The sequence below is a fragment of the Bos indicus genome, chromosome 3, assembly GCF_029378745.1.
Source record: "Bos indicus isolate NIAB-ARS_2022 breed Sahiwal x Tharparkar chromosome 3, NIAB-ARS_B.indTharparkar_mat_pri_1.0, whole genome shotgun sequence".
Classification (NCBI taxonomy): Eukaryota; Metazoa; Chordata; class Mammalia; order Artiodactyla; family Bovidae; genus Bos; species Bos indicus.
In genome coordinates, this window is record NC_091762.1 from 35,093,997 (window position 1) to 35,119,804 (window position 25,808).

Here is a 25,808-nt window from a genome sequence, read left to right on the forward strand (position 1 = left end):
GATTCGGACGCGAGCGGCTGCTCGGCTCGCGCTCAGCCCGGTCGCTCCTCTTGGCACCTTCCATTGGCCGGGACCGTTTTCGGCTCTTTGCCGCGCACGGGGGGAGCCACGAAGCCAACAGCCGTCGGAGCCCGGCGTCTTGCTCGCGGCCCCGGACACGCCGAGCGAGGTGCCGCCTCGGGCCAACAGTCGCGGCTCCTGGCCGGCTGGGGCGGGTCGCAGCTGCTCGCGAGGGGGGGACGTGGCAGGGACCGTGGTCCCCCCGCCAATGTGCGGATGGAGACTTAAGACATGGCTCTGGGAAATGAGCCACAGACGCTGTTAAAAGACACAAACCCGATGTCTTGGAGCCAAGAGCCTAGAGGAAAGGAGCTGAATCCGGAGCTGGGCTCCGGACACCTAGGGCGGAGGAGTAGGGAGTCCCCGGGGCAGTGCTCGCGGCCCAAGTGTGGGCGGAGCAGGTGTGGCGGGGGGCGGGTAAAATCACGTGGTGAAACCGCGCGTGCGCCAGTGTCTAGGGCCGGGCCCGGAGATAAATGCGGCCGCCGCTTTGAGGCATCCGCTCTTCTCCGCTATGTCCGCTGGTTGGCCGCGCGCGGAGGTGCTTCTTACAGAAAGGTAATAGTTGCATCCACTCATGCTCTCTTGAGCTCTCTTGAGGAGGGTTTACCAGTTAACGATTTAGGGATGTGTCTACATTTTAGATTGAGTTCTAGTTGATAGAGGCAGATGTGCAATAGAGAACTAAAAATGTAAAATTCAAGGCCAGTAGTGAATTGGATATGTGCTGGAGCGTATATGCTTTCCTTGTGTCTCAGCTGGTAAAGAATCCGCCTGCAAATGCGGGAGACCTTGGTTCAATCCCTGGGTTGGGAAGATCCCCTGGAGAAGAGAAAGGCTACCCACTCCAGTATTCTGGCCCGGAGAATTCCATGGACTGTAGTCCATCGGGTGGGTGGCAGAGAGTCGGATACGACTGAGTAACTTTCACTTAGGACACTTTTCTCTTTAAAAATTACATTTTGACCACGTGTGAAAGAGTAGTTGAAAGCAATTTGAGTGACGTTGAGGACTTTAATGAAATAGTCACAACTGATAGAATTGTTAGTTTTAATCAAACTGATAGTAAAAGGAAAGAATGGGTGTTATTGCGTGTGTTTGGTGGAGCGGAAGGTTACTTAGGCAGCCGTACTTTCTTTACTATTGTCTGAAGCTGTGCTTTCTGGATACATTCTTTGGGTTAAATGATACTTTAATGTGGATTAAACGTAAAGAGAAGGGAGAAACCTCGCTCTCTTCCTTCCCAATGATCTAGGCAGCGGCTACTAAGCCCAGCTTTTCCTCTACAAAAACTGTATTTACAGCCTGGTCATTGCTGATTCCTAGGGGTTGAAGGAGACAGCTGCACTTTTGTTTCAACGAAACTTGAAAACAGTGGTGGAAGACAACATGGAGGTGAGGCTTCCCCTCGTGCCCTGCTGTGTGACTCTGGAGTCATCCCCGTGATGCACTGTGGGGTACATTCCTCCCTCGCCAACCCTGGGATGTAGGTTCTAGGACACCGCGTGCGCACTAAAATTCGCGGATGCCCGTGTCCTTTTTGTAAAATGGTTGTAATTCACGTGGTTATTGAGTACTTAGGATGTGGCTTTAACAACTGAAGAATGGAACTGTAGTAGACTTTAAAATTAATTAAAAATATTTCATTATTGGAAAAAATGGAAATATGTTTGGAATAACTTGGGTATGTGAATCTTTTTAAAGGTACCTTTTTTTGACATTCAAATACAGATAAAGCATTTCTGATTTTGAAATATTTCAGATATATTAGTTAATTATACCTTAAAACTATTAAAGATAGGCTATGAGAAGGTTGCATATTTGCATATTTTTTGAACAGCAATGCTGTAGTGCATTTTGGATTTCTTTATAAGACTGTATACACAAGTCAAGAAGCAACAGTTAGAACTGGACATGGAACAACTGATTGGTTCAAAATTGAGAAAGGAGTATGACAAGACTGTATATTGTTATACCTTGCTTATTTAAGTTCTATACAGAGTACATCAGGTGAAATACCTGCCTGGATAAATCAGAAGCTGGAATCAAGATCAGTGGGAGAAATATCAACAGTCTCAGATATACAGATGATACCACTCTAATGGCAGAGAGAGAAGAGGAACTAAAGATCCTCTTGATGAGGGTGAAAGAGGGGAGTGAAAAAGTTGGCTTGAAACTCAACATTCAAAAAACTGATCATGGCATCTGGTCCCATCACTTCATGGTAAATAGAAGGGGAAAAAGTGGAAGCAGTGACAGAATTTTATTTTCTTGGGCTCCAAAATTACTGCAGATGGTGACTGCAGCCATAAAACTAAAAGATGCTTGCTTCTTGGAAGAAAAGCTATGACAAACCTAGACAGCATATTAAAAAGCAGAGACATCACTTTGCTGACAAAGGTCTGAATAGGCAAAGCTACGTTTTTTCCAGTAGTCATGTACAGATGTGAGAGTTGGACCAGAAAGAAGGCCAAGCACCAAAGAACTGAGGCTTTTGAATTGTGGTGCTGCAGAAGACTCTTGAGAATCCCTTGAACTGTCAGGAGATCAGAGCAGTCAATCCTAAAGGAAATCAGTCCTGAATATTCATTGGAAGGACTAATGCTGAAGCTGAAACTCCAATACTTTGGCCACCTGATAGAGCCGACTCATTGAAAAAGACCCTGTTGTTGGGAAAGATTGAAGGCAAGATTGAAGGCAAAAGAAGAAAGGTGCAGCAGAGGATGAGATGGTTAGAAAGCATCACTGACTCAGTGGATATGATTTTGAATTTGACCAAACTCTAGGAGTTAATGAAGGACGGGGAGGCTGACATGCTACAGTCCGTGAGATTGCAAAGAGTCAGACATAACTTAGTGACAAAAAAACACCAACAATAATTTAGGAACAACAGTAACAGTAGTTATGGATTAATCATGACATTATTTTGTAATGGGAGTCATGTCAAGGAAATTTTGACATTTGTAATAGGAAAACTACTTAGGACTATTGCAATAAGAACATTGCTTTAGGGGAGAGAGGTGGGGCCCAACTCTATGCAATAGACACCTGGGGATATACAGCATGTGAGCAGAGTAAGGGAATCAGTGGATGGAAAAGAGAGGAGAACCCCATCAAGGGTATGGGGTTCTTGCTAAACCTATTTGATAGGATTCTGAAGGTGGGCCAGTGTGATCACATATTGAAGTGTCGGATGAAGTGTGTGATCAGATATCAAGTGTGGGTGACTTAACAGGATACCTGCTAAAACTGTGGTAGGCCAGCCAAAGACAGGACAGGGTTCAGGAAGGTGTAGTCAAAAGAGGACACAATCTAACTTCAGTTTGGTTAAGGAGAGTCTTTTTCAGTTACAGACAGTTTCTAGCCTCCTGACCACCTGGACCCCAGGGCTTCCCTGGTGTTTCAGTGATAAAGAATCTGCCTGCCAGTGCAGGATACGCAGGTTCAAGCAACTCCTACAGCTCAACTCCAGAAAAATAAATGACCCAATCAAAAAATGGGCCAAAGAACTAAATAGACATTTCTCCAAAGAAGACATACAGATGGCTAACAAACACATGAAAAGATGCTCAACATCACTCATTATCAGAGAAATGCAAATCAAAACCACTATGAGGTACCATTTCACACCAGTCAGAATGGCTGCGATCCAAAGTCTACAAATAATAAATGCTGGAGAGGGTGTGGAGAAAAGGGAACCCTCTTACACTGTTGCTGGGAATGCAAACTAGTACAGCCACTATGGAGAACAGTGTGGAGATTCCTTAAAAAACTGGAAATAGAACTGCCTTATGATCCAGCAATCCCACTGCTGGGCATACACACTGAGGAAACCAGAACTGAAAGAGACACGTGTACCCCAATGTTCATCGCAGCACTGTTTATAATAGCCAGGACATGGAAGCAACCTAGATGTCCATCAGCAGATGAATGGATAAGAAAGCTGTGGTACATATACACAATGGAGTATTACTCAGCCATTAAAAAGAATACATTTGAATCAGTTCTAATGAGGTGGATGAAACTGGAGCCTATTATACAGAGTGAAGTAAGCCAGAAGGAAAAACACCAATACAGTATACTAATGCATATAGATGGAATTTAGAAAGATGGTAACAATAACCCTGTGTACGAGACAGCAAAAGAGACACTGATGTATGGAACAGTCTTATGGACTCTGTGGGAGAGGGAAAGGGTGGGAAGATTTGGGAGAATGGCATTGAAACATGTAAAATATCATGTATGAAACGAGATGCCAGTCCAGGTTCGATGCACGATACTGGATGCTTGGGGCTAGTGCACTGGGACGACCCAGAGGGATGGTATGGGGAGGGAGGAGGGAGGAGGGTTCAGGATGGGGAACACATGTATACCTGTGGTGGATTCATTTTGATATTTGGCAAAACTAATACAATTATGTAAAGTTTAAAAATAAAATGAAATTAAAAAAAAAAAATCTGCCTGCCAATGCAGGATACGCAGGTTCAATCCCTAGGTTCTGAAGATCGCCTAGAGAAAGAAGTGGCAACCCACTCCAGTATTCTTGCCTGAAGAATTCTATGGACAGAGGAGCCTGGGGGGCTAGAGTTGGACACAACTTAGCATATATGCACTAGCTGGACCCCAGGCCTTACAGTTCAGTGTGGCTAGGAGACTTATGATTGTTTTATTAAATGAATTCATAAGTAATTTTCCCTTCAACTGACCCTGAGTTATAGGGGGCATTAAAATCAGATGATAATTTAAAAGACATGAAAGGAGGCTTAAATGAAATGAAGTGTGGAGGAAGTACAGTGCCACCTAATCTTAGGATTTGAGGTGATTCAAGGGCCTATATTCTATGAAGTGGTTGGGGGAAATAAAACTTTTCTCTTATTTAATTCCTGAAGTCATACATGATTAGAACACTTACCTTTTTTTTTGTTGTTGTTATTTATAAACTTTCAGTGCAATAGTGTGGTTGATGGAAACGTTGAAGAAGTTCCCAGCAAGAAGGTAATTAAATTTAATCCTCCATTATACAAACAACGTTACCAATTCGTTAAAAATTTAGTGGAGCAACATCAACCCAAGAAGGTAGGTATTTCTCTTTCCAGATATTTGCTAATAATGCCTTCTGTAATGCTTTGTCAAATAAAAATATCTTAATAAGGACCTAACGAGTAAGCAGAGGCTATACAAAAGGACTTTTGCAAGGGGGGAAATGGTTTGCAATAGGGAGAGCATCTGTCTTCATGGGCAAAAAGGAATTTTCTTTTATAGAGAGGAGGGTGAGGAGAAGTAAGATAAAAGAGTGGTGTAATTGGATAGAGGAAGGTGTGAACCTTGAAACCAGCCTATTACCAGGGAGCAGTCCTTGGCTAAATGTAGTCCAATGTTCAGGGGCCTGGAGGGAGGAGAGAATTTGGGGACAAGTAGTCAAGGTAATCATTCTAAGCAAAGAATGGGAACACTAGGCAACATCTGTGAGTGTGGGTAAGATGGTACCTTCTGAAAACTCTTTGTGGAAGTACAAAGCATGGGGGATAGGAGCACAGAGCTCAGGTAAAATTCAACATTGCAAGTTTCAGATGTGAAGGAGATCTTGACATTTTACCACTGGATGTGATCTTCATGTGGTTCACATTTCTAGAGCATTTAGTCCGCACATCAGGTAGACAAGTCTTGTGGACAGAGATACTGTGGTTCTTTTTAACTAGATAATAATGGTGGAGGAAGGCAAGGAGCACTTGGCATCCATCCGCTTTCCCTTTGTAGCAGAGGTATGTGATCAGTGCTGGCACTGGATTCTCTCTTGGTGACACTTCCCTTCTGTGCCAGTTCTTTTTTTAAAAAAATATTTTATTTATAGATTTGGCTGTGCCAGGTCTTAGTTGTGGCATATCGGATCCAGTTGTCTGATCAGGGACCGAATCCGGGTTCCCTGCATTTGGGAGTGTGGAGTCTTAGTCACTGGGCCACCAGGGAAGTCCAGTGTTTGGATTTCATAGGACCAGGGAAACTGGCTAGCCCAGTGAACATCTGAAGTCTGTAGGGCTAGTTACAGGCTAAAGGATGGTCGACTTCTTAAGAAAATGGTAGCTTCTCTCATGAATTAAATTAATCTTTACAGACTTCTCTCTGCTAGATGGTTTACAGTTAGTGATAGGGCTCGTATATATTTAGTATAGTTTCAGCTCCATTCTTTCTTTATACTATTATATAGTATATAATATACTATTTAAAAATTAGTGCAGCTCAGTGCTTCTGTGATATGCTTTCTGTAGTTAAGATTTTCCTTTTTCATTTCTGTGCTCCCCTTCTCCCACCATTCCATAAATGTGCCTGCCACAAAGAGGAAAATTAGTGAATAACCATGGGTGCAACTCAGATACTGTGTATCTTTTTGGGTGTTGGTACTTTTAAGTGTTTGTCATGAGTTATCTTCATTTGCCCTTTTCATAAAGTAGACTTCAGAAGTATATAGATAACCCTCTGTGGTTAATGAAGACTATTGTGTGATTAAGGAAGTCAGATATAATAAAAATCTTAAGAATGTATGTGAATATAAATTAAGGGGACTAGATTAACAGATTAGACCATATCCTAGTCCGTTTGGTCAGTATCCTTTTTTAAATCTTGAAGCTTCTCAGAGGCACAGACCCCTCTCAGAACACTTGGCCTGTCATAGGTGCTGTTCCTATGCCAGGCCCCTAGGGTTTACCTTGAAAATGGAATTAGTTTGTTTATTTCTAATTATTTAGTTTTGCTTGTGCTGGGTCTTCACATCTGTGCGGGCTTCTCATTGGGGCGGCTTCTCTTGTTGCAGAACACAGGCTCTGGAGTGCGGGTTTAGTAGTTGTGGTGCATGGGCTTAGTTGCCCTGCGGCATGTGGAATCTTCCCAGACCAGGGAATCAAATCTGTGTCCCCTGCATTGGCAGGCAGATTCTTAACCACTGGACCACCAGGGAAGTCCATGAATTAGTTTACTGTCCAAACACTGTAGTAGGTCTTGGGAAGTTAACAGGACCTATTTTTCCCTCTAGGTTTTCAATGTATCAGGTTAATTTCCTTTTTATTTTTCTACCAAAAAGGTATGTAATTTTTCTATCAAAAATATATTATGTAATTTTACTGATACCCAACTCTTTCTGGAAAAAAAATGCTTGATCATATGTGATTTTTGGCTATAATGTCTTTGAAATAACATTCTTTCTCATCTACAGGTTGCAGACTTGGGGTGTGGTGATGTTTGCCTCTTAGCGATCTTAAAATACCAAAAGTGCGTTGAAGAGCTTGTTGGAGTAGATATCAATGAGGGGAGACTTAAGTGGAATGGGTAATACTGAATTCTCCAAAATAATTATGCATTAATCTAAAACCAGTGGCACTATTAATTATAGTTAGAGGAAGTATTTTTTTTTCTTGGCCACGCCATGCAATTATGGGATCTTAGTTTCCCGCCCAGGGATTGAATCCAAGCCCTTGGCAGTGAAAGTTTGGAGTCCTAACCAATGGATTGCCAGGGAATTCCCAGATGAAGTGTTTACTTACACCAGCTCTATACAACTTGTTTAAAAGAAGGCACTATGAGAGCTGCAGGCTCACCAAATAATGCCTTTACCATGACACTAATTGGTTCTATGTTGTGAATAATATCTAGAAGTTCTGTTTACCTATGTAGAAAGTATAGCCTCAATTCAGTAATTAAGGCCATCAAAGCACTGCAAATTCAGTTTCAAATGGCAAAGTCCAATGCTGAACACCAAGATAACATAGCAGAGGATTTAAATTACCACAGCACTGGGGCAGAGGCCCAAGGCCTCCTTCAGTGTGAATGAGTTGCTTGCTCATATATGACTTCTACAGTTCCTTTTAAGAATGTTTTTCTTCTAAAGAACAAAAAATTGAAAAATCACTGATCCAGAGTGAGGAGAGAGAACCAAAAGTATTAATAATGAGAGCAATATCAAATATAAAAATCTTGTTCTCGTCGGCCATTTAATGCCTCATGAGAGAGGAAGTTACCCTGGGACCTTGTGCTTAATACGGCAATTCATGGAAATGGGCTATGTCAGACTTAACCAGTGTAGGCAGGAGATAATTTATCAGAGGGTCAGAGTTTCTGTAGCTGGTAAGATACTCTAAATAGATTATATGTGTGCAAGTGTTCCTTCTGCAATAATGCTTTGCAGGTCAAGGCTGTCCCCATGTGTAGGGGATCATCTGGATCCCCGAGAGCTGGATTTAGCGATTACCTTGTATCATGGCTCTGTTTTAGAGAAAGACTGTCGTTTGCTTGGATTTGACTTGGCAGCATGTATTGAATTGTAAGTATGAAACTGGTTCTTACTATACACATTCATTTGGAAAATATGAATTAATCAGTCTCAGTAAAGTTAGTATGCTAAATATTTGTCATAATCTGAGTTATTTGTGGAGAAAATTGCTTGTCAGTTGGGACTGGGTTTTCACTGGCTTTTTCCAGCTTTTTGTTTGGAGATGATTTCAAGTTTATAGGTTAAGATAGAAAATGTATATAGTACCACAAACACCCATCTCCTTTATCCTGATTCACAGGTGAACATTTTCCATATTTCCTTTATCTTATGTACATGTGCTCTCTTGTTTCCCTCAGTCTCCCTTTCCCTCCACACATTTTTTTTTCTGAACCGTGTAAATGTAGGTTTTACTCTTTGCCCCTAATAAATTCAGTATTAAACAGCCAGTTCCCTTTTTGTTATTGGTGGTGCCTCATGGCTTGCAGGATTTTAGTTTCCTGACCAGGGACTGAACCCAGGCAATAGGAGTGCAAGCACCGAGTCCTAACCACTGGACCACCAGGCAGTTCCATGGTTCTCTTTATTTTTAATAGGAGTATTTTTCAGTTTTGGCTCTTAATGATTAGATTCCTGGAATACAGTAGAGCTCTATATTTGGGTCCTCAGGTCGTTCAATCTGGAGGCACTAATGTCTGTTTGTTCCTGGGGAGGTTAATTTTGCTCTCTCCAGTCAAGGTGTGTTTGTGCTTGCTTAGCTGTATAATTACTGCCTTCCAGCCCCAAATAAGCAGCATGGAGACTGCACACCATGCACATATCTTGTTACTCATCCATATTTCCCCCCTTAACTTGCCTATATTATATGGTGGTAAATGTTTTTTTGTGGTTTCAGCAGTTCTTTGTATTTACTAGTCAGGAGCCCTCCCACCTCAGTTAACCATCATCAGTGTGAACTCATGAATTCCTGTGTTTTTTTTTTAATGGATTGTGACTGACTTTATTTTGTTACTCATATCTTCCCATGATTGGTCAACAGCAGTGGAGGGATCCTTTCAAGCTGGCATCTGTGTCCTTGTGATATGTCTGGTTTTTGTTTTTTTGAGCACTTACTTCCTGTTATAACAAGATGTACCAGACTGGTTGTCTACCTTTCCTTCCTCATCTGCCATTTCTGGTTCCTTTTAATGGGAAATGGTATTCACAAACCAAAATATGTCTCTAAATGACCTTTAGTAGTAGTTAAGTATCTTATTCTAGGGTCAGTTTGCCTACTATTGTGCCCAGATTTCCAGTGTTTAGTAACATGTTCTCTAGAGCAGTGTTTTTATTTCTTTTGTATTTCCTATTGCCTGGCACACAGTAGGTGCCTAATGCTTGAAATGACTGACGGAGAACATTAGAACATTGGTTGAAGAGCAAGGCGCAGTGATCAGTGTCATCTATGTGTAGCCTGGGTCTGAATGTCATTTTTAAGATTGACTATTCCATTGTATATATCAGTTTGCTTATCCATCATTTGTTTATTTTTAATTGCCTTTTGGCTATTGTGAAAAACGTCAAACTATGTTTCTCTTATCTGGTCTGAGAGGTCCATGGTTAGACATTGTTTTGCTAAATCAGTTAGGGAGCTACTTGCAAGTGAAGCTGGGTTTCATTATATCTTTCTCACTGACCACTTTAGAATAGAACATTTTGATTCAGAAGATCTGGCGAAGTTTCCTGAAGTTGTCTTTGGGTACATGTGTCCAGCCATGATTGTCATCAGCACACCAAACTCTGAATTCAATTCCCTGTTTCCATGTGCAGTCTTTAGAGATTCAGATCACAAATTTGAGTGGAGCAGAATGCAGTTTCAGACCTGGTGAGTTCTTAAGTGTCTTTTTTGTATGTGACTACACTGGAGTTTTAAACCATATGAAATCTTAGTATCTACGGTTACCATAATAAGTTATTTCTTACTTTACTCCAACAAAATTGATTCCCAGAATGCAACTTGGCATATAATCATTAAGGAACTACCATATTTGGGCATTTATTTTCTCTGTCGAGTGTCAAAAGTGTGTGTGGGCACTGCTACCTTTCATGTGAAGGTATCAGGAGTTATCTCCCAGAATGGCGTGACAGATGGTCATGTTCTGGCAAAACTGCAAACCCAAATAGGAGCTGGGATTATAGCCCTTCTGGTTTCCTTGTCCCTGCACGCTGTTCCATATTCTTATGGTTACTGGGAAACTCACACTGTCATTGCCTTAATGCGCTTTGCAGAAATAAGCAAAGCCAGTGATATGGCCTCATGTGATGTTGTAGGAATTGCAGTTTATTTTAACTTGTAATTTTTATGTTCTGTCCTAACTAGAAATGGTTGTTTTAGTTTAGAAAATCATCTTTTCTCTTTGTTTTGTTTTTTAGGGCTTTAGATGTGGCCAGTCGCTACAATTACTCAGTGGAGTTTACTGGTGTGGGGGAACCACCCACAGGAGCTGAGGATGTTGGCTATTGTACCCAGATAGGGGTCTTCCGGAGAAAAGCAGAAGCAGCTGAACTGGCTGTTTTGGAGCATCATGGTGAACATGTTTATGAAGTTGTGAGTGTTCTTTGTATTCTCAGAGCAAGTTCATTTACTGGGATGGTGAGATAAGTCCCCATTAGAGAGAGGTGTGAATGACATTCTTTTGAGGAGAATCCCATGCCCCATGATCTCCCAAAGCATGTTACAGAGATGATCTGCTGGTGTCTTGGAAATACTTCCCCAGCAGCTGTGCACTCCACCCCCATCTTTATAGTCTGTTAGGAAAGAGGAAAAGCAGCAGCAGTTTCTGTGTAGCTTGATTTAGGACATGACTTGAAATTGAGTCTTGAAGCTTGTCAGACCCATTTTGTTTGAGGAGATGTGTATGGTAAAGAATATGTTGAAGAATGTGTCTATATGCCAGGAATTTTTGACCCTCATAACTGGGACATTCACAATAGGTAAGGTTTGACATGTTCATGTGCTTAATTATATATACAGTTAATTCTAATGTGCTAAAAAGTTACTAGTGGTTTTGAAAATTTTTCTTCTATTCCAGATCTTTTTTTTTTTTGCTCCTTCAGGTTTATACAACCTCGTACCCAAGTTTACAGCAAATAAATTACCGTAGACGTGTGGTGATTTATCTAGTGTACCGAGAAGTGAGCAGATTGAAACAGAAATACCAAGTGAGTTTGAGACAGCATGAATTGGAGCCTGAGTTCATAGCCCCTGGCAACCAGACAGGAAAATTCACCTCAGACCTTCCAGTTCCAGTACTCACTGAAGATGACAAAGCCATGGAGATAGCTCCCCAACCTTTCTGTATTGAAGATAAGTTTTACGTACCCCTGCAAAGAATCATTGCTTATCCCAGGCTGGGGCACTTATGCGGTAATGTAGAGAAGCTGAGAGAGTTCCTTGGTGACGTGATTGAACTGAACTGTGATGGTTCTGCAGTGAAGGTTGACTTGAACGATTGTAGTGACTTTTGAATCCTTACGTCCTGAAATTCAGGATCTTCACAATAATTGGGCTCATTTAGAATTTAAACGTTGTGCAGTCATAATTGAGGTAGCTTTTCATTTTAAAATCACCTGACTTTTATGGTTTTTGGTGTGTGTGTGTTGAATGTTGATATTAAAGAGTTTTAAAGAAAACTGAATTATCTAGTAGTGTTTAAAACCTTTTTCCAGGGGGTAGAGTAGCTTTAAAATCTCTCCCTCCTTTGAGCTTAATTCTAACCTGTGATACTTAGCCTAAAACACATATACAACAGGAATGCAGGTATTTGAGAGAACAAAACCTCAACAGTCAAAATATTTGCCCATGGGATTTGAGTTTCGCTCTCTGGAGCTTACTGGCTGGAGTTGGGGTGGTAGTAGCAGTAGGAGAAAGAGAAATATAGTTTCTTGTATTGGGCTTCCCTGGTGGCTCAGATGGTAAAGAATCTGCCTGCAATGCAGGGAACCCGGGTTCGACTCCTGAGTTGGGAAGATCCCCTGGAGAGGGGAATGGCTACCCACTCTAGTATCTTTGCCTGGAGAATTCCCTGGACAGAGGAGTCTGGTGGGCTGTAGTCCATGGGGTCACAAAGTCGGACACGCACGTAATAAGAAAAAACGTTGTCTAAATGAGACGTTTTTCCTGAAGCATGGCAGTGCAGAGGTTAGCCAACCAAGAGACTGCTGTACACACACGGACCCCTATGCAAGCGTATGTCCATCTTGCCATTCCACTGTACTTCATGTGCACCCTGGGGACAGAGATGGTTGTTTGAGCTTTAGCTACCACTTGGCAAATTCCAAACCAGTGAAAAAGAAAAGGGAAGGGACAGAGGGCATGTGCCAGCTGTCTGGTAAGGTTTTTTGCACTGCTCCTGATTCTTGGCCAGATGGAAGTCTCATGGTCAGGCCTTACAGCAAGGGATGCTGGGAAGTGGAGCCTTTTATTTTGGGATGCCATGTGCCCATGTGGTAGGCTTCTGCCAAAGGACATTGTGGCAACCTGCCACAGCTGGAATGTCCTGAAACAAGCCGGGGCTACGCAGACTGGGTACCTGGGAAGGGCTTCCTTGGGGAGGAGGGGGAAGGCTGTAATTCTCAAGCTGAGTTTAGAAGGGCTAATAATTAAGTAGATGGAAAATGGATTTGGTGGGGGATGGTGAGTAAAAAAAAGGGATTCTGGGAGAGAACAGTATTAATCAGACTGTTCTATCAGATCCCCTCTGTGTACTTAACACTGATTTTACTCCTAGAGGCATGCAATCTAGACTTTTGTACCCCCACCCTGCCCAAAGGGCCCTCTGTCCTCACCTTTCTAGGCTTATACAGCTTTCTAGCGTTTCCTTCTCATTGCTCTTCTGTTATAGCCAAGATCTTCTAGCCTAGACTCCAAAATTTACTTTGTTCAGGCTTAATCACCTCCCAGAAGTGTTTAAATGCCCATGACTACTGTGGGTGATGTCCCCGTGGCTCCCTCACTTCTCTGTGGCTCCTGTACCTGCCGCCTTCTTGATTTGTCTTTACCTCCCTATCTTGATACAAGCCTTTATTTGCATGTTGAATGGTTCTAAGTTGGGGGTCAGCAAATGCTCCTCTGGCGACAGAGTAACTTTCAGTGTTGCAATATGCAACTGCATGAGCTGACTGGAAAAGTGAACACAATAATTCTACACGTCTTTCTGAGACGGAATAATTAAATGTCTGATTTAAAGAAAACAGCACTGGCAACCCTACTCATATCTGTATACATGATGAGTTGCATGGTACCTCACCAGGTTCTAAGTGTGATACCCATGGAGTGTGGGTACCTGCTGAGATGCAGTATAGTCTCCTCCAGCCACTCCTCTGTTATTCTTGCCTCCTGCTTGCTTTACAGTCATGCCCAAGGGCAGCCCTCAGCTCACTGGAAACCAGCTCCCCAGGGTGCAGTGCTCGAAGGCCTGTGGCTTTTCCTGACTTCAAGGATAATTTGCTAGGTGGGTTTCTGAGAAGTGACATAATCGTATTTGAAATTTCACAATTATGTCTTGCTCCCTCCCCTTCCTATTTGTGGGCTGCATATTCATACGCAATTTGGTGAAGTGTTTTACATAATTCAAAAATCTTTTCATTGATGGAATTTAAAGTAAACTTCATACAATTTTTTTTTTTTTTTTTTGGCTATGCTGCATAGCTTATGGGATCTTGGTTCCCTGACCAGGAATAGAACGTAGGATCTCAGCAGTGAGAGCACAGAGCTCTAACCACTGGACCACTAGGGTATTCCCTAAACTTTATTGACTTTAAACTTTATAAACTTGAAAATTTTTCTTTAATGCCTGCCTTTGGAAACATCGCTGGGAACCCACTTCCTCTCAAATTCATTGCTTTTCTAAGACAGTCCACTATTCTTTACAGAAGTCCAGTGGATAAAATACCTATTCTGATATCAGTTATTTCATATAAATGGTATAGATTTTGATGCAGCTTTATCATTAGTAATATAAAATTCATTTTCATCTATTTTTATCCCATTCTTTTTAATGACTACGTATGCTTTTTAATAAAGTGGAAATAGTACTGCAAGTTCATTCTGAAACCCAGACTGCTCATAAAGGTGTGAAGAAGAAATCCCTCAACAGTTTGCACCCAGCCCTTCCATTTCACTCCCTAGAAAACTATTAAAAGTTTTTTGTTCCCCAATAAAGTACAAGTAAATTCCAGTTTTGCAAAGACTAGTGGCCTTTTAGGGGGGCAGCTTTTTTTTTCTCCTAGGAAAACCATTTGAATGGGTCACACTTTTGTACCTATAAAGGCCTTAAGAATAGCAAACTTTGCTCCACGGAATTAAAGTACACTGTATGACGGTGAAAAAGGTTGTTCTGTAGGAGGAAGAGTTTTATTTGCAGATTTGCTTGGAAAGTGACCAGCACTGCCACCATCATGGCCCACCCACCAGGTTAGATTGAAATTTATGCTACTCAGTATTAGCTGGAACTTACCGGCCCTTGTTCTGAGTGAAATTTGCCTGTAATTCCTGTTTTCGTGGTCTGGGCAACTCCAAAACCCCTTTAAGGATTTCTGCACAGCTCACAGCACTCCCTTGTAGTGCAGTTGAGATGTGAAACTGAGCCCCTTCAGTGTCTCAAGACATTCCACACAGCCCCAGGCTCGGCACCCTTCCCTTAGCTTCTCACCTCCTCACCCCTCTTTCCTTCCTAAGCCCCCTGTCTACAGCATACCCAGCAGTTCAGCTCTCTTTGAACTGCTCTCAAGCCTCTGGGGCTCATTTCTGTCAGGAAGTTATTCCAAATGAAAGTAATTTCTTTGATTAGAGTTTGGGTACCAACAAAATTACCTCATTATAGCTGGTACTGTAGAGACTGAGCTAAGCAGCTGTAGGCTGGAGGCCAGGGACTGAGCGCTGCCAGCAGTGCCATGGCAGACGGAGTCTTACTAGATTATACCTTCATGGAGCACGCAGGTGTTAACTGTGGTCAACATGGTTTATCACTGAATGTGGTGCACATCTTTGGGGATATCCAGAAGTAGGGAATATTTAAGAGTATTGGTAAGATCTAGCAAGCCAGCTGGTAGGAGCTGGAAGTCAAGTTTGTACAGTAAATGTTAATTTCACCTCTTTTGCAACTAGTTTTTGATGCCACCATTAGCCTAGTTATACACCTGTCTTAATTGTCAATGGCCTCTACCCGTTCACCTGTTGGGTTCTAAGTTCCTATTAAACTGTATGTACTCTCTGCCAGCATTGCTCCCTGCTCCATTTCATCCTGTATTATATGCTATGACCAGACCTGAAACTAGTCAAACTCTGGTCATTCTGTTCTTTCCTGGAAGTGCTGCATTGCTTCCTATTTCCACACCTCATCCCACACTCAGAGATTTTGCCTTCATTGAATCGGCTATGTTTTCCCACTGCCATTGTCTTTGTCCAGCCTTGTCCCTCTGGAATCCCTTTATCATGCTGACCTCCCAGTCTTTTCTAGGAGGAATCATGTCATTGAACTTACTGAATCTTTGGTTAATTCCATACTAAAAACAGTTTTGCCTTGTTTAAGTAGAATATGCAATGCTTTAAAATCTTTTAAAGTGCTTGAAATTTTTAAATTTAGTACTGAGAACTCATAAAATGTTTTTCCTTTGGTCTTAATTCCAAAGAATATAGGAATATACGGGAAAGAAAAGCCAGACACAGGCTCATGTGGGAGAGGCAGTTTTGAACAGAATCACTTAAGTTCAATACCAGAAGGTGGCATACTTTTCCCACTTAAGAGTAAATGCATTCATTTGCTTTGAGGAATCCCTATAAATAAAATGCAAAAAAGAATTCTAGTTATGCCCATTTTCTGTAGATGTTTGAAGCTTTTGCTATGCATATTCAGGAAAATCACTGCTGAAGTGGTTTCCAGATCTAGCAGTGGAGTCAGTTTCTTGAGAAATGGTCGAAGAGACATCTCCACTTAGCTGAGCTGTAATGCATAGGCATGGGGTCTAAACTAATTCATACAGAATGGTTTTTGTATTTTGTTATTACATGGTCCCTGTGGAATAGAGATCACTGATTCATGGAGTGTCTAAATTTAAGCCTTTTCTGTTTATGTTTCCTAAATTTGTGTTACATCTTGTGTAATGTGGGATGGGTTAGCTCTACCAAAGATTGCATATGATGCAAAGGAAAAGAAAGGTTTCATTCCCTTACATCTGCTGCAACCAGGTATATGCTATATATGTACAGGAAGGAAAAGGTAAAATAAGGTGAAAGAACGGGGAGGATGTAAGGAGGAAGGGAGAAAAAACTAGGTGTTGAGGAAAGATGGAGCAAGTCATAAGAAGGCTGGGCCTGGGAACCCCATGCTTGAGATATGGGCAAGAACGTCTGAAGGGACAGGACACAAACAGATTGGAAGAATTAATATTGCTAAAATGACAACACTACCCAAGGCAATCTACAGATCCAGTGCAGTTCCTAGCAAGATACCAAGGATGTTGTTCACAGAACTAGAACAAAACTTTAAAAATCTGTATGGCAAAAAAAAGACCCAGAATTGCCAAAGCAATGCTGAGGAAAAACAGCAAAGCTGGAGGCATAACCCTCCCAGAAATCAGGCTGTACTACAAAGCTACAGGATCAAAACAGTGTGGTATTGGCATAAAAACAGATACACAGATTAATGGAACAGAGTAGAGCGCCCAGTGCTAAATCCACATAACTATGCTAAATTAACCTATGACAAAGGAGATAAGAATATATAATGGAGAAAATCTCTTCAACAAGTGGTGCTGTGAAAGCTGGACAGCTATATATATGCTATGTATATGAAATTACAATGAATGTTCAATGAAATTAGAACATTGCCTCACAGCATATACAAAGATAAACTCAAAATGGTTTAAATACCTAAATTTAGGACATGATGCCATAAAACTCCTAGAAAAGAACACAGACAAAACATTCTCTGACATATCATAAGAATGTTTTCTTAGGCCAGTCTACCAAGGCAACAGAAATAAAAGCAAAAATAAACAAATGGAACCTAATGAAACTTAAAACTTATATGTTCAGCGAAGAAATGATCAATAACAAAAAGACAACCTATGGAATGGGAGAAAATATTTGCAAATTATATGACTGATAAGGGGTGAATAGCCAACATACGTAAAGAGCTCATACAACTCAACATAAAAAGACAACCTGATTAAAAAATGTGTAGAAGATCTGACTATTTTTTAAAGAAGACATACAGATAGCCAAGAGGCATGTGAAAAGATGCTCAATGTTGTTAATCATCGGAGAAATACAAATCAAAACCACAGTGAGATAACCACCTCACACGAGTCAGAATGGTATCATTAAGAGCTCAAATAACAAATGCTGGTGAGAATATTGAGAAAAGGGAACCCTTGTACACTATTGGTGGGAATGTAAATTATGTGCAGTCACAGTGAGAAAAAAATATGGCAGTTTCTCAAAAAATTAAAAACTACCATATGACCCAACAATTCCACTCTTGGATATATACCTGAAAAGAAAAAACTAATTTGAAAAGATATGAACCCGGATTTTCATAGCATTATTTACAAGATCAACAGATGAATGGATAAAGATGTGCTATATATACATTCAGTGGAACACTGCTGCTGTTGCTGCTGCTAAGTCACTTCAGTCGTGTCCGACTCTGTGCGACCCCATAGAGGGCAGCCCACCAGGCTCCCCCGTCCCTGGGATTCTCCAGGCAAGAACACTGGAGTGGGTTGCCATTTCCTTCTCCAGTGCATGAAAGTGAAAAGTGAAAGTGAAGTTGCTCAGTCGTGTCTGACTCTTAGCGACCCCATGGACTGCAGCCTACCAGGCTCCTCTGTCCATGGGATGGAGTGGGGTGCCATTGCCTTCTCCAGTGAAACACTACTCAGCCATAAAAACAAGATTTTGCCATTTGCAACAACATGGATGGACTTGGAGGGTATTAAGTGAAATAAGAGGATGATAAATACTGCATATTATGAATCTAAAAAATAAACTAGTGAATATAACAAAGAAATTTACAGATATAGAGAACTTATATACACTTACAAAAAACCAACTAGTAGTTACCAGAGTGGAGGGGAAAGAAGGGAGGGGCAGGACAGGGGTAGAAAACTATTGTTTTTTAAATATTTATTTATTTGGCTGTGCTACATCTCAGCTGCAGCACTGGGGATCCTTGGTCCTTGCTGTGGCATGTGGGATCTTTAGTTGTGGCATGTGGGATCCAGTTTCCTGACCAGGGATCAAACCTGGGACCCCTACTTTGGGAGCTCTGAGTCCCAGCCACTGGACCACCAGGGAAGCCCCCTCCCCCCAGGGGGGGTGATTCAGGATTAAAATTTTCAAATTATTAAGTATAAAATAAGATATAAGGATATATTATACAACAGAGGGAATATAGCCAATATTTTATAACTATAAATGGAGTATAAGTTTTAAAAATTGTGAGTCACTAGACTTTATTTTTCTGGGCTCCAAAATCACTACAGATGGTGACTGCAGCCATGAAATTAAAAGATGCTTACTCCTTGGAAGGAAAGTTATGACCAACCTAGATAGCATATTCAAAAGCAGAGACATTACTTTGCCAACAAAGGTTCGTCTAGTCAAGGCTATGGTTTTTCCTGTGGTCATGTATGGATGTGAGAGTTGGACTGTGAAGAAGGCTGAGCACTGAAGAATTGATGCTTTTGAACTGTGGTGTTGGAGAAGACTCTTGAGAGTCCCTTGGACTGCAAGGAGATCCAGCCAGTCCATTCTGAAGGAGATCAGCCCTGGGATTTCTTTGGAAGGAATGATGCTAAAGCTGAAACTCCAGTACTTTGGCCACCTCATGCAAAGAGTTGACTCATTGGAAAAGACTCTGATGCTGGGAGGGATTAGGGGCAGGAGGAGAAGGGGACGACAGAGGATGAGATGGCTGGATGGCATCACTGACTCGATGGACGTGAGTCTGAGTGAACTCCGGGAGTTGGTGATGGACAGGGAGGCCTGGCGTGCTGTGATTAAGGGGGTCGCAAAGAGTCGGACACGACTGAGTGACTGATCTGATCTGATCTGATGCTGTATACCTGTAATTTTATTTTATTTATTTTTTAAATTTTATTTTTAAACTTTACAATATTGTATTAGTTTTGCCAAACATCAAAATGAATCCGCCACAGGTATACCCGTGTTCCCCATCCTGCACCCTCCTCCCTCCTCCCTCCCCATACCCTCCCTCTGGGTCGTCCCAGTGCACCAGCCCCAAGCGCCCAGTATCGTGCATCGAACCTGGACTGGCGACTCGTTTCATACATGATATTATACATGTTTCAGTGTCATTCTCGCAAATCTCCCCACCCTCTCCCTCTCCCACAGAGTCCATAAGACTGATCTATACATCAGTGTCTCTTTTGCTGTCTCGTACACAGGGTTATTGTTACCATCTTTCTAAATTCCATCTATATGCGTTAGTATACTGTATTGGTGTTTTTCTTTCTGGCTTACTTCACTCTGTATAATAGGTTCCAGTTTCATCCATCTCATTAGAACTGATTCAAATGTATTCTTTTTAATGGCTGATTTAAACTGTACATCAACTATACTGAAAAAAGAGTCTGAGGGGACAGATGAGAGGCTCCTGCCAGGTTCTGCTGTGATCTGGCACAAAGTCACCTGCAGTGATCCTGTGTACTGAGGAAGAGGTTTGAGGGTTTCACCTAGAGTGGCCACAGCCCACCCTACTTCTGCCAGCAAGCAAGGTACTTTCTCCTTAACTTATGTAACTTTTCATAATCTGCACCATCCCGGGAAGTCATGACGGTCTCAAGGATCTGGGTTCAAACTCATAGTGAACCGTAGTTCTTTATTAACTTTAAATTGTTATAATTCGATTATCTGCAGAGAGAATATGTTGATGTTTTCCCTCTCTGTGAGGACATTTTAGTCAAAAAGAACAGTCTGTACAAAGGTGTGGTGACCATGAATATCATTTAAAGCCATGATTTTAACCTCAAATAGTGCCACACTTATTGACCATCTTTTGTCTTAACACTAGAATTAAGATGTGTTTGTAGATGCTACACAAAGACAAATTTTTGGCTTGATCAAACTCTTAAGTGCCTACTATGTGGCATATTCCTAACATTAGCTTTTATGTTCTTCATCATAACCAGAAAGATTTGGTGGTATTATCTCCATGCTAGATTAGAAAACAGGTTCCGAGGGGAGTTTGAATTCAAATTCAGGTCTGTCTGATTCCAGAGTCCCTGCTCACAGGACCGTAGAGAAGTCTGTAAACCTGGTATACTACTTGGTCATAAATAAAGGGAAGCCCTAAGGAAGAAGTTATACACTGGTCCTTTCCTTTTGGTTTTCTTTTGTTGGCAAGAATCTGGTAGATTTCTGACAGAATCTTAACTGAAATTTTAAAGGATAACAACATTCTAAACTTTAAGATATGATTTTTATTGAACATGTGTAAGATTCACCTTTACATTACTCATATTTTACAATAAAAAATTAGTTTTGATAAAAAAAAAGGAAAACATTTCCTGGATTAACAGTTGGAAAATTAACAAAAAATATAAATATGAAGGTCATTTTCCATGTATTAGAGATTAGAATACTAATGGAATCACTTCAATAAAATTTTATTCATAAGCATTTACATGATTACCCACAACTCTATCAACTTCCAGAGGATCAAGTAAATGTATAAGAGGAAGGTGATCCCCAAAATAAGACATATCTCCAAAAAAACCAAACTGAATATACCCTAAATGTCTTCCTGTACATGGGATTTGGTCAATGAGTATAGTATCAGAAAGAGAATTCTTTGTTTTATACATAGGATGAACATAAACACTTGTGAATGTGGAGTTTGTTGTCCACATAAATTAAAAATGTTGCAAATTTTGTCACCTGGAGAGTAGTTAGAGATGACCCACATGACCATTTAAAATATACTGTGAATATATATTATCTTCTAAAAAGTCATATATAAGGGAATAAGGCCTTTATATCCAAAGCAGTCTTAAAACAGGTTAATATAGGCCTGTTTCATCCTTTGTATTTTTAGACTTCATATTCTTTAACATCTCAGCTATTAAGACTATGTACAGTACCTAAGCCAACATATGAGTAATGGCATAACCCAATTTCAACTATAGTATAGGTTATATTAACATGACGTACCATCCAGGAGAACTGACCAAGCATAATTTCTGAACTGTCCCAGTTAAAGATCTGTTAAAATGCAATCCTGTCACATGAGCCCAGTCTCTTTCAGAACATTATCATATATAATGGAAGTGTAACATTTCAGAGAACTTCAATGAAGTATTTAATCATACTATTAGCATGAACGTTCAAGTAGTCTGTTAGCATGGAAATCTTAAAATTCTAAAAATACTTCTGGATGTTTTAACATATCAAAACTCATTGACAACTGAATATGTTTTGACTGGAAGCTAGAAGATTATTTTCCCTTCTAGCAACAAATGGGCTAAGTGGTAGATGCTCATGGTTTTTACTTAAAAAACAACAAGCACATACAGAAGAATCTAGTTTGGACAGCACTACTCTGATAGTATTTTGCTGGAATGGGTTGGTGGACTTAAGGATTTTTGGTCAAGACTTTCTCAGATTCTAAGTAACCAATCTGAATCAGTTGTCTGTATACAGAAGGCTTCACCACCACCATTGCCAAGGGGAGTCGACAGTGCGCGTGTAAACTAATGGCCCAGGGCCGGCCTGCTCTGCCCTTTTCGACCCTTCACATCCTCTCTAATTTTGGTCACCAGCACAAGTCACAGGAAGTGCCCCCCCCAAGGTATATAAGACACTTCATTATCTGATCAGAAATACTTAGCTTTAAAAGATCATGAATCCTTTTTACAAGGGTAAGATTAGGAAAAAAAAGAAAGTTATACATCTGCAAATTCTCCAAGACTAGGTGATATAAATATTAGATTTTAATATTAAAAAAATAAAATTTGTAATATTTAAGTTAAAAATTTATTAAGTTTTCAAATTTATTTTCTAAACTCAAAATGGAACCAAAAGTGGACTTGGTATTTAATAAGTTTTTTTGAATAGCTACATGGTTAAGATATTAATAGTACAATAGTTTAAGAAAAACTAGAAAGTAAGACACATAGGTCCTTCAACAAACATTTTCGAGGACTCTAAATAAATCTAGTTGCAAAGTATGCTGACAAAACACAAAATAGAATAAAATAAATCCAGACTTTCACTGACTACAGTGGACACTGTCATCTTTTTTCTTCCTAGTGTTTCTACTTATTAAAATATTGGTTATATTTACTACTACATTAATCAAGATGTATCTGGTGACTGCTCAAAGGCACGATTTTCAAAATCTCTCCACATTTTGTTTTTTAAAAAGAATTCTCTATCATCTTAACTACCAAGAGCCAGTCTTGTATTGGGCCAAGGGCAGTCAAGGATGAGTAAGATGGGGGCAGTGTCCTCACCATGGCATCGCTTATGTATCTGAAGAACGTCATCATGGAACCTAACTTACAATCTAGTTTTCATAATCACTTTCAAAACTGCAAAATCATCTGTAGAGATGCCAATAAAAAATACAGAACTAATGCTTTGAAAATAGAAAAATAGTTTTTAAGACGTCATACTAAATATCTCTCTAAACAATATCTTCACATCTCTTTTAAAAACTTTGATTTTCTTCTTCCCATAATATATAATGAATGGATCAATTCACCTGTTTATTCATAGACAGCAAGTCTTTACCACTTAAGGTAGTATTTTCCTTGGTTAGACTAAAATGTTCAGGTCAGTGTTTTTCTTCAAATCTTAACAAGAAAGTTTAACTAATAAGTCAAAATTCTATCTTTCAACATTCAAAATATCCCAAAATAGGGTGTTATCTCTTAAAAAAAAATCAGCATCTATTTATAAAAGTAGTATTGAATTAATTTGGAATACCCAATCACTGAAATATTAAAAAAAAACCCTAACCTGAATTATTCAAACACTTTCAAACCTCTAAATTTGGATATTAAAATAAATTTTCTTTAAAAATAATATTTTTTCCCTTATTTTGCCAACATGGAAATACTAGACCAAAGTAACTCTAACACACTATATTTCTTGGACCTGGTTTGAAAGTTAAGGACTGGGAATTACTGGTTCCATAGGAGCAACATTCTTTTTCAGTGACTAATTGAGTCCAAGAAAACTGAGATCTTTCCACACAGAAACTGTCATGTAAGACCAGAAAAACTCTTGAGGTTTATCTGCTGTGCTATTTAACTGGATCCAGATCAGATATTCTTACTTCTACTTGATGTATGTTGTATTCTATTCTTGCCTCAAAATAACTGATTTCTGATGCAGCAAAGAAGAAAACAAAACAACGGGTCCATGTCAGTAAGGTCAAGTGGCTATCCCTTGTTCTTTATCCATTACCTCCTTGGAATAATTTTCAGTTTCATGTAAGCTTGAATCTTCAGAGAAAAGGCAGTTTTGTTTCTGACTGCATCTCAATTTTCCTCCTGTTGTTCTAATATTTGACTCCTAAACCCAGCAGATATTATTGTTAGTTAACAGAGCTCTTACGTTAGGGCATCTTATGGAAGCTTAACATACTGAATCTTATACTTCTCTTAGTCTTTCATATAGCACTAATGGGAATTCTGCAGCTCATCTAATATTAACAAGTAATGACACATACTGCATAATAATAGCATTATACTCATTCATGTATCTCAGACTTAAATAACACACACTTGTTTTTGAATTTATGACTGATTCATTTAGAATTAAGCATTTTACATATTTAAACTGTAGTATAACACTTTCCCAAAGCACAAGCACCCACATTTTATATCAATTATTGCATCAAGAAGAGTGAATAAATTTAGTACAATACTGTAGGGAGTATAATATGGAAGATTTCCTTCCCAGGAATTATACCTATTCTTGGCAGAATTTATAGTTTAAATTATTTTCACTTCTTGTCTCGCAAACACAAAATTTAAAAGCTAGAGCCAAATCTGTCGAACATTGTCTGTCACAGGTTTGACACTTAAACACTAAAACTATACTCAGATGTATAGTGTTTTTTCCCACTGGATGTTTTTACAGAAAAAGCAGGCTTTTCATTATTATGTGCAGTGACCACAGAGGCTGTGTTCCTATAACCACACGTGGCACACTGCTCTGGTACTGCCATTCCGATGTTCCCTGTTGGTAGGTGAGAAAGAGTGGTGGGCACCTTCAGAGAAGAAATCAGTGTTGGCTTTCCTCTTGATAGACGAACATGCTTCATTTTTTTAATAGGTTCATTTGCTCTAAGTGCTGGAATAAAGTGCCTTAATTGCTCAACTGCCCACATCTTAAACCCACAGGGAAGCTTCAGTTCACCAGCTTGACTTCTAGCGTTTGATCACAACTTGTTCATAAGCTCCAGACCCCACCCTAAAAAGAGGGAAAAGACAAAACAAAACTTCAGACTTGTGAGCTGCAGTGTTTAAAATTGTTCCAGTTAACCTTGTCCCCAAAGAGACAGTGCATTAGACATTTTCTACTTGATTTGATATCCACAAGGCTTATAGGTATCACAGAGAAAGTCTTAAATGTTTATTAACTGCTGCACTGGGATTAGTCTGGTCCCTGATCACCTCATACTTATTCCCATGTAATCTAGAAATGTTTCCAAATTCTTACTGTGTCAACATACTGTGGCAAACATGTTTATATATAAATCCGAAATATATTGACTGGGTTCAGATCTTGCATTGAGTTAACCCATGACAGTTTCTAGTAGCATTAGTAGTGTGGTGGTGTCTTTACATACTTAACGTGGAAGTGCAAAATTTATTTTAGTCAAACGCAAATATCTTTGTAAGTGGTCCTCTTTGTAAGTGGTCCATATTATAAATTATATCCATGTAAATGCAGATTGAAGGGGAAAATGATCTTGAAGAGGGATTTATTTCTTTACAAGCTTGGTTTGTCAGACTGCTGGTTGTCTCCCACATCTACTCTCCCCCTTTCCATGGTTTTAGCTAGGTACAGGTTGCTTGGCTTGAGAGCACATTTCCTAAACTCTTTTGTCTGTAAGTGTGGCCTTGTGACTAAGTTTCCCCCAGGGAACATGAACGGAGACATGCCAACTTCTTCCTCACTTACTTAAAGGGAAATTGCTTGCGCCTTGGACGAGTAGCAATTTTGACAACACAGGTTAAGGAGAATGGTAAAGGACAAAACAGAGGTACCTGCATCAATGAATCACTTCTGGGGCAAATTTGTCCCTCCAGGCTAGCCATTTTATTTTGGAGTCTCTTTATTACAGCAGCTTAGCCTTTGCCCTAATATGCCAGGTACTATCTGACCTCTATTAATGAAATATGGAGAATACTAAAAGACTTAAAATTTGCAAGCTTTGTGAATAAAAGTATTTAGAAATACTTAACGGCT

At 40.1% G+C, this 25,808-nt stretch overlaps 2 protein-coding genes across 4 annotated transcripts in view; one reads left to right on the forward strand and one right to left on the reverse strand.

The window, feature by feature from the left end:
- The first annotated feature begins 227 nt into the window (after positions 1-227).
- Positions 228-11,997, forward strand: HENMT1 (HEN methyltransferase 1). 2 transcript variants are annotated; one of them, XM_070785993.1, is made up of 8 exons: positions 228-618; positions 1,387-1,455; positions 5,008-5,055; positions 7,268-7,380; positions 8,237-8,371; positions 10,005-10,184; positions 10,733-10,907; positions 11,417-11,997. In XM_070785993.1, exons 1-8 carry the CDS (start codon positions 292-294, stop codon positions 11,825-11,827), a joined length of 1,458 nt encoding a protein of 485 aa, XP_070642094.1. In that variant the 5' UTR covers positions 228-291; the 3' UTR covers positions 11,828-11,997. The 2 variants fall into 2 exon arrangements, with proteins under 2 accessions (XP_070642094.1, XP_019812513.2); XM_019956954.2 differs by having other exon boundaries at positions 229-618; positions 5,008-5,136.
- An 8,786-nt stretch (positions 11,998-20,783) lies between these two features.
- The window catches only part of EEIG2 (EEIG family member 2), an 82,387-nt gene continuing 77,362 nt past the window's right edge, over positions 20,784-25,808 (reverse strand). For both annotated transcript variants that reach the window (XM_070785994.1, XM_019956955.2), the window contains one exon: positions 20,784-24,806. In XM_070785994.1, coding sequence (XP_070642095.1) covers positions 24,764-24,806 — 43 coding nt within the window. In that variant the 3' untranslated portion in view covers positions 20,784-24,763. The remainder of the gene's footprint in view (positions 24,807-25,808) is intronic.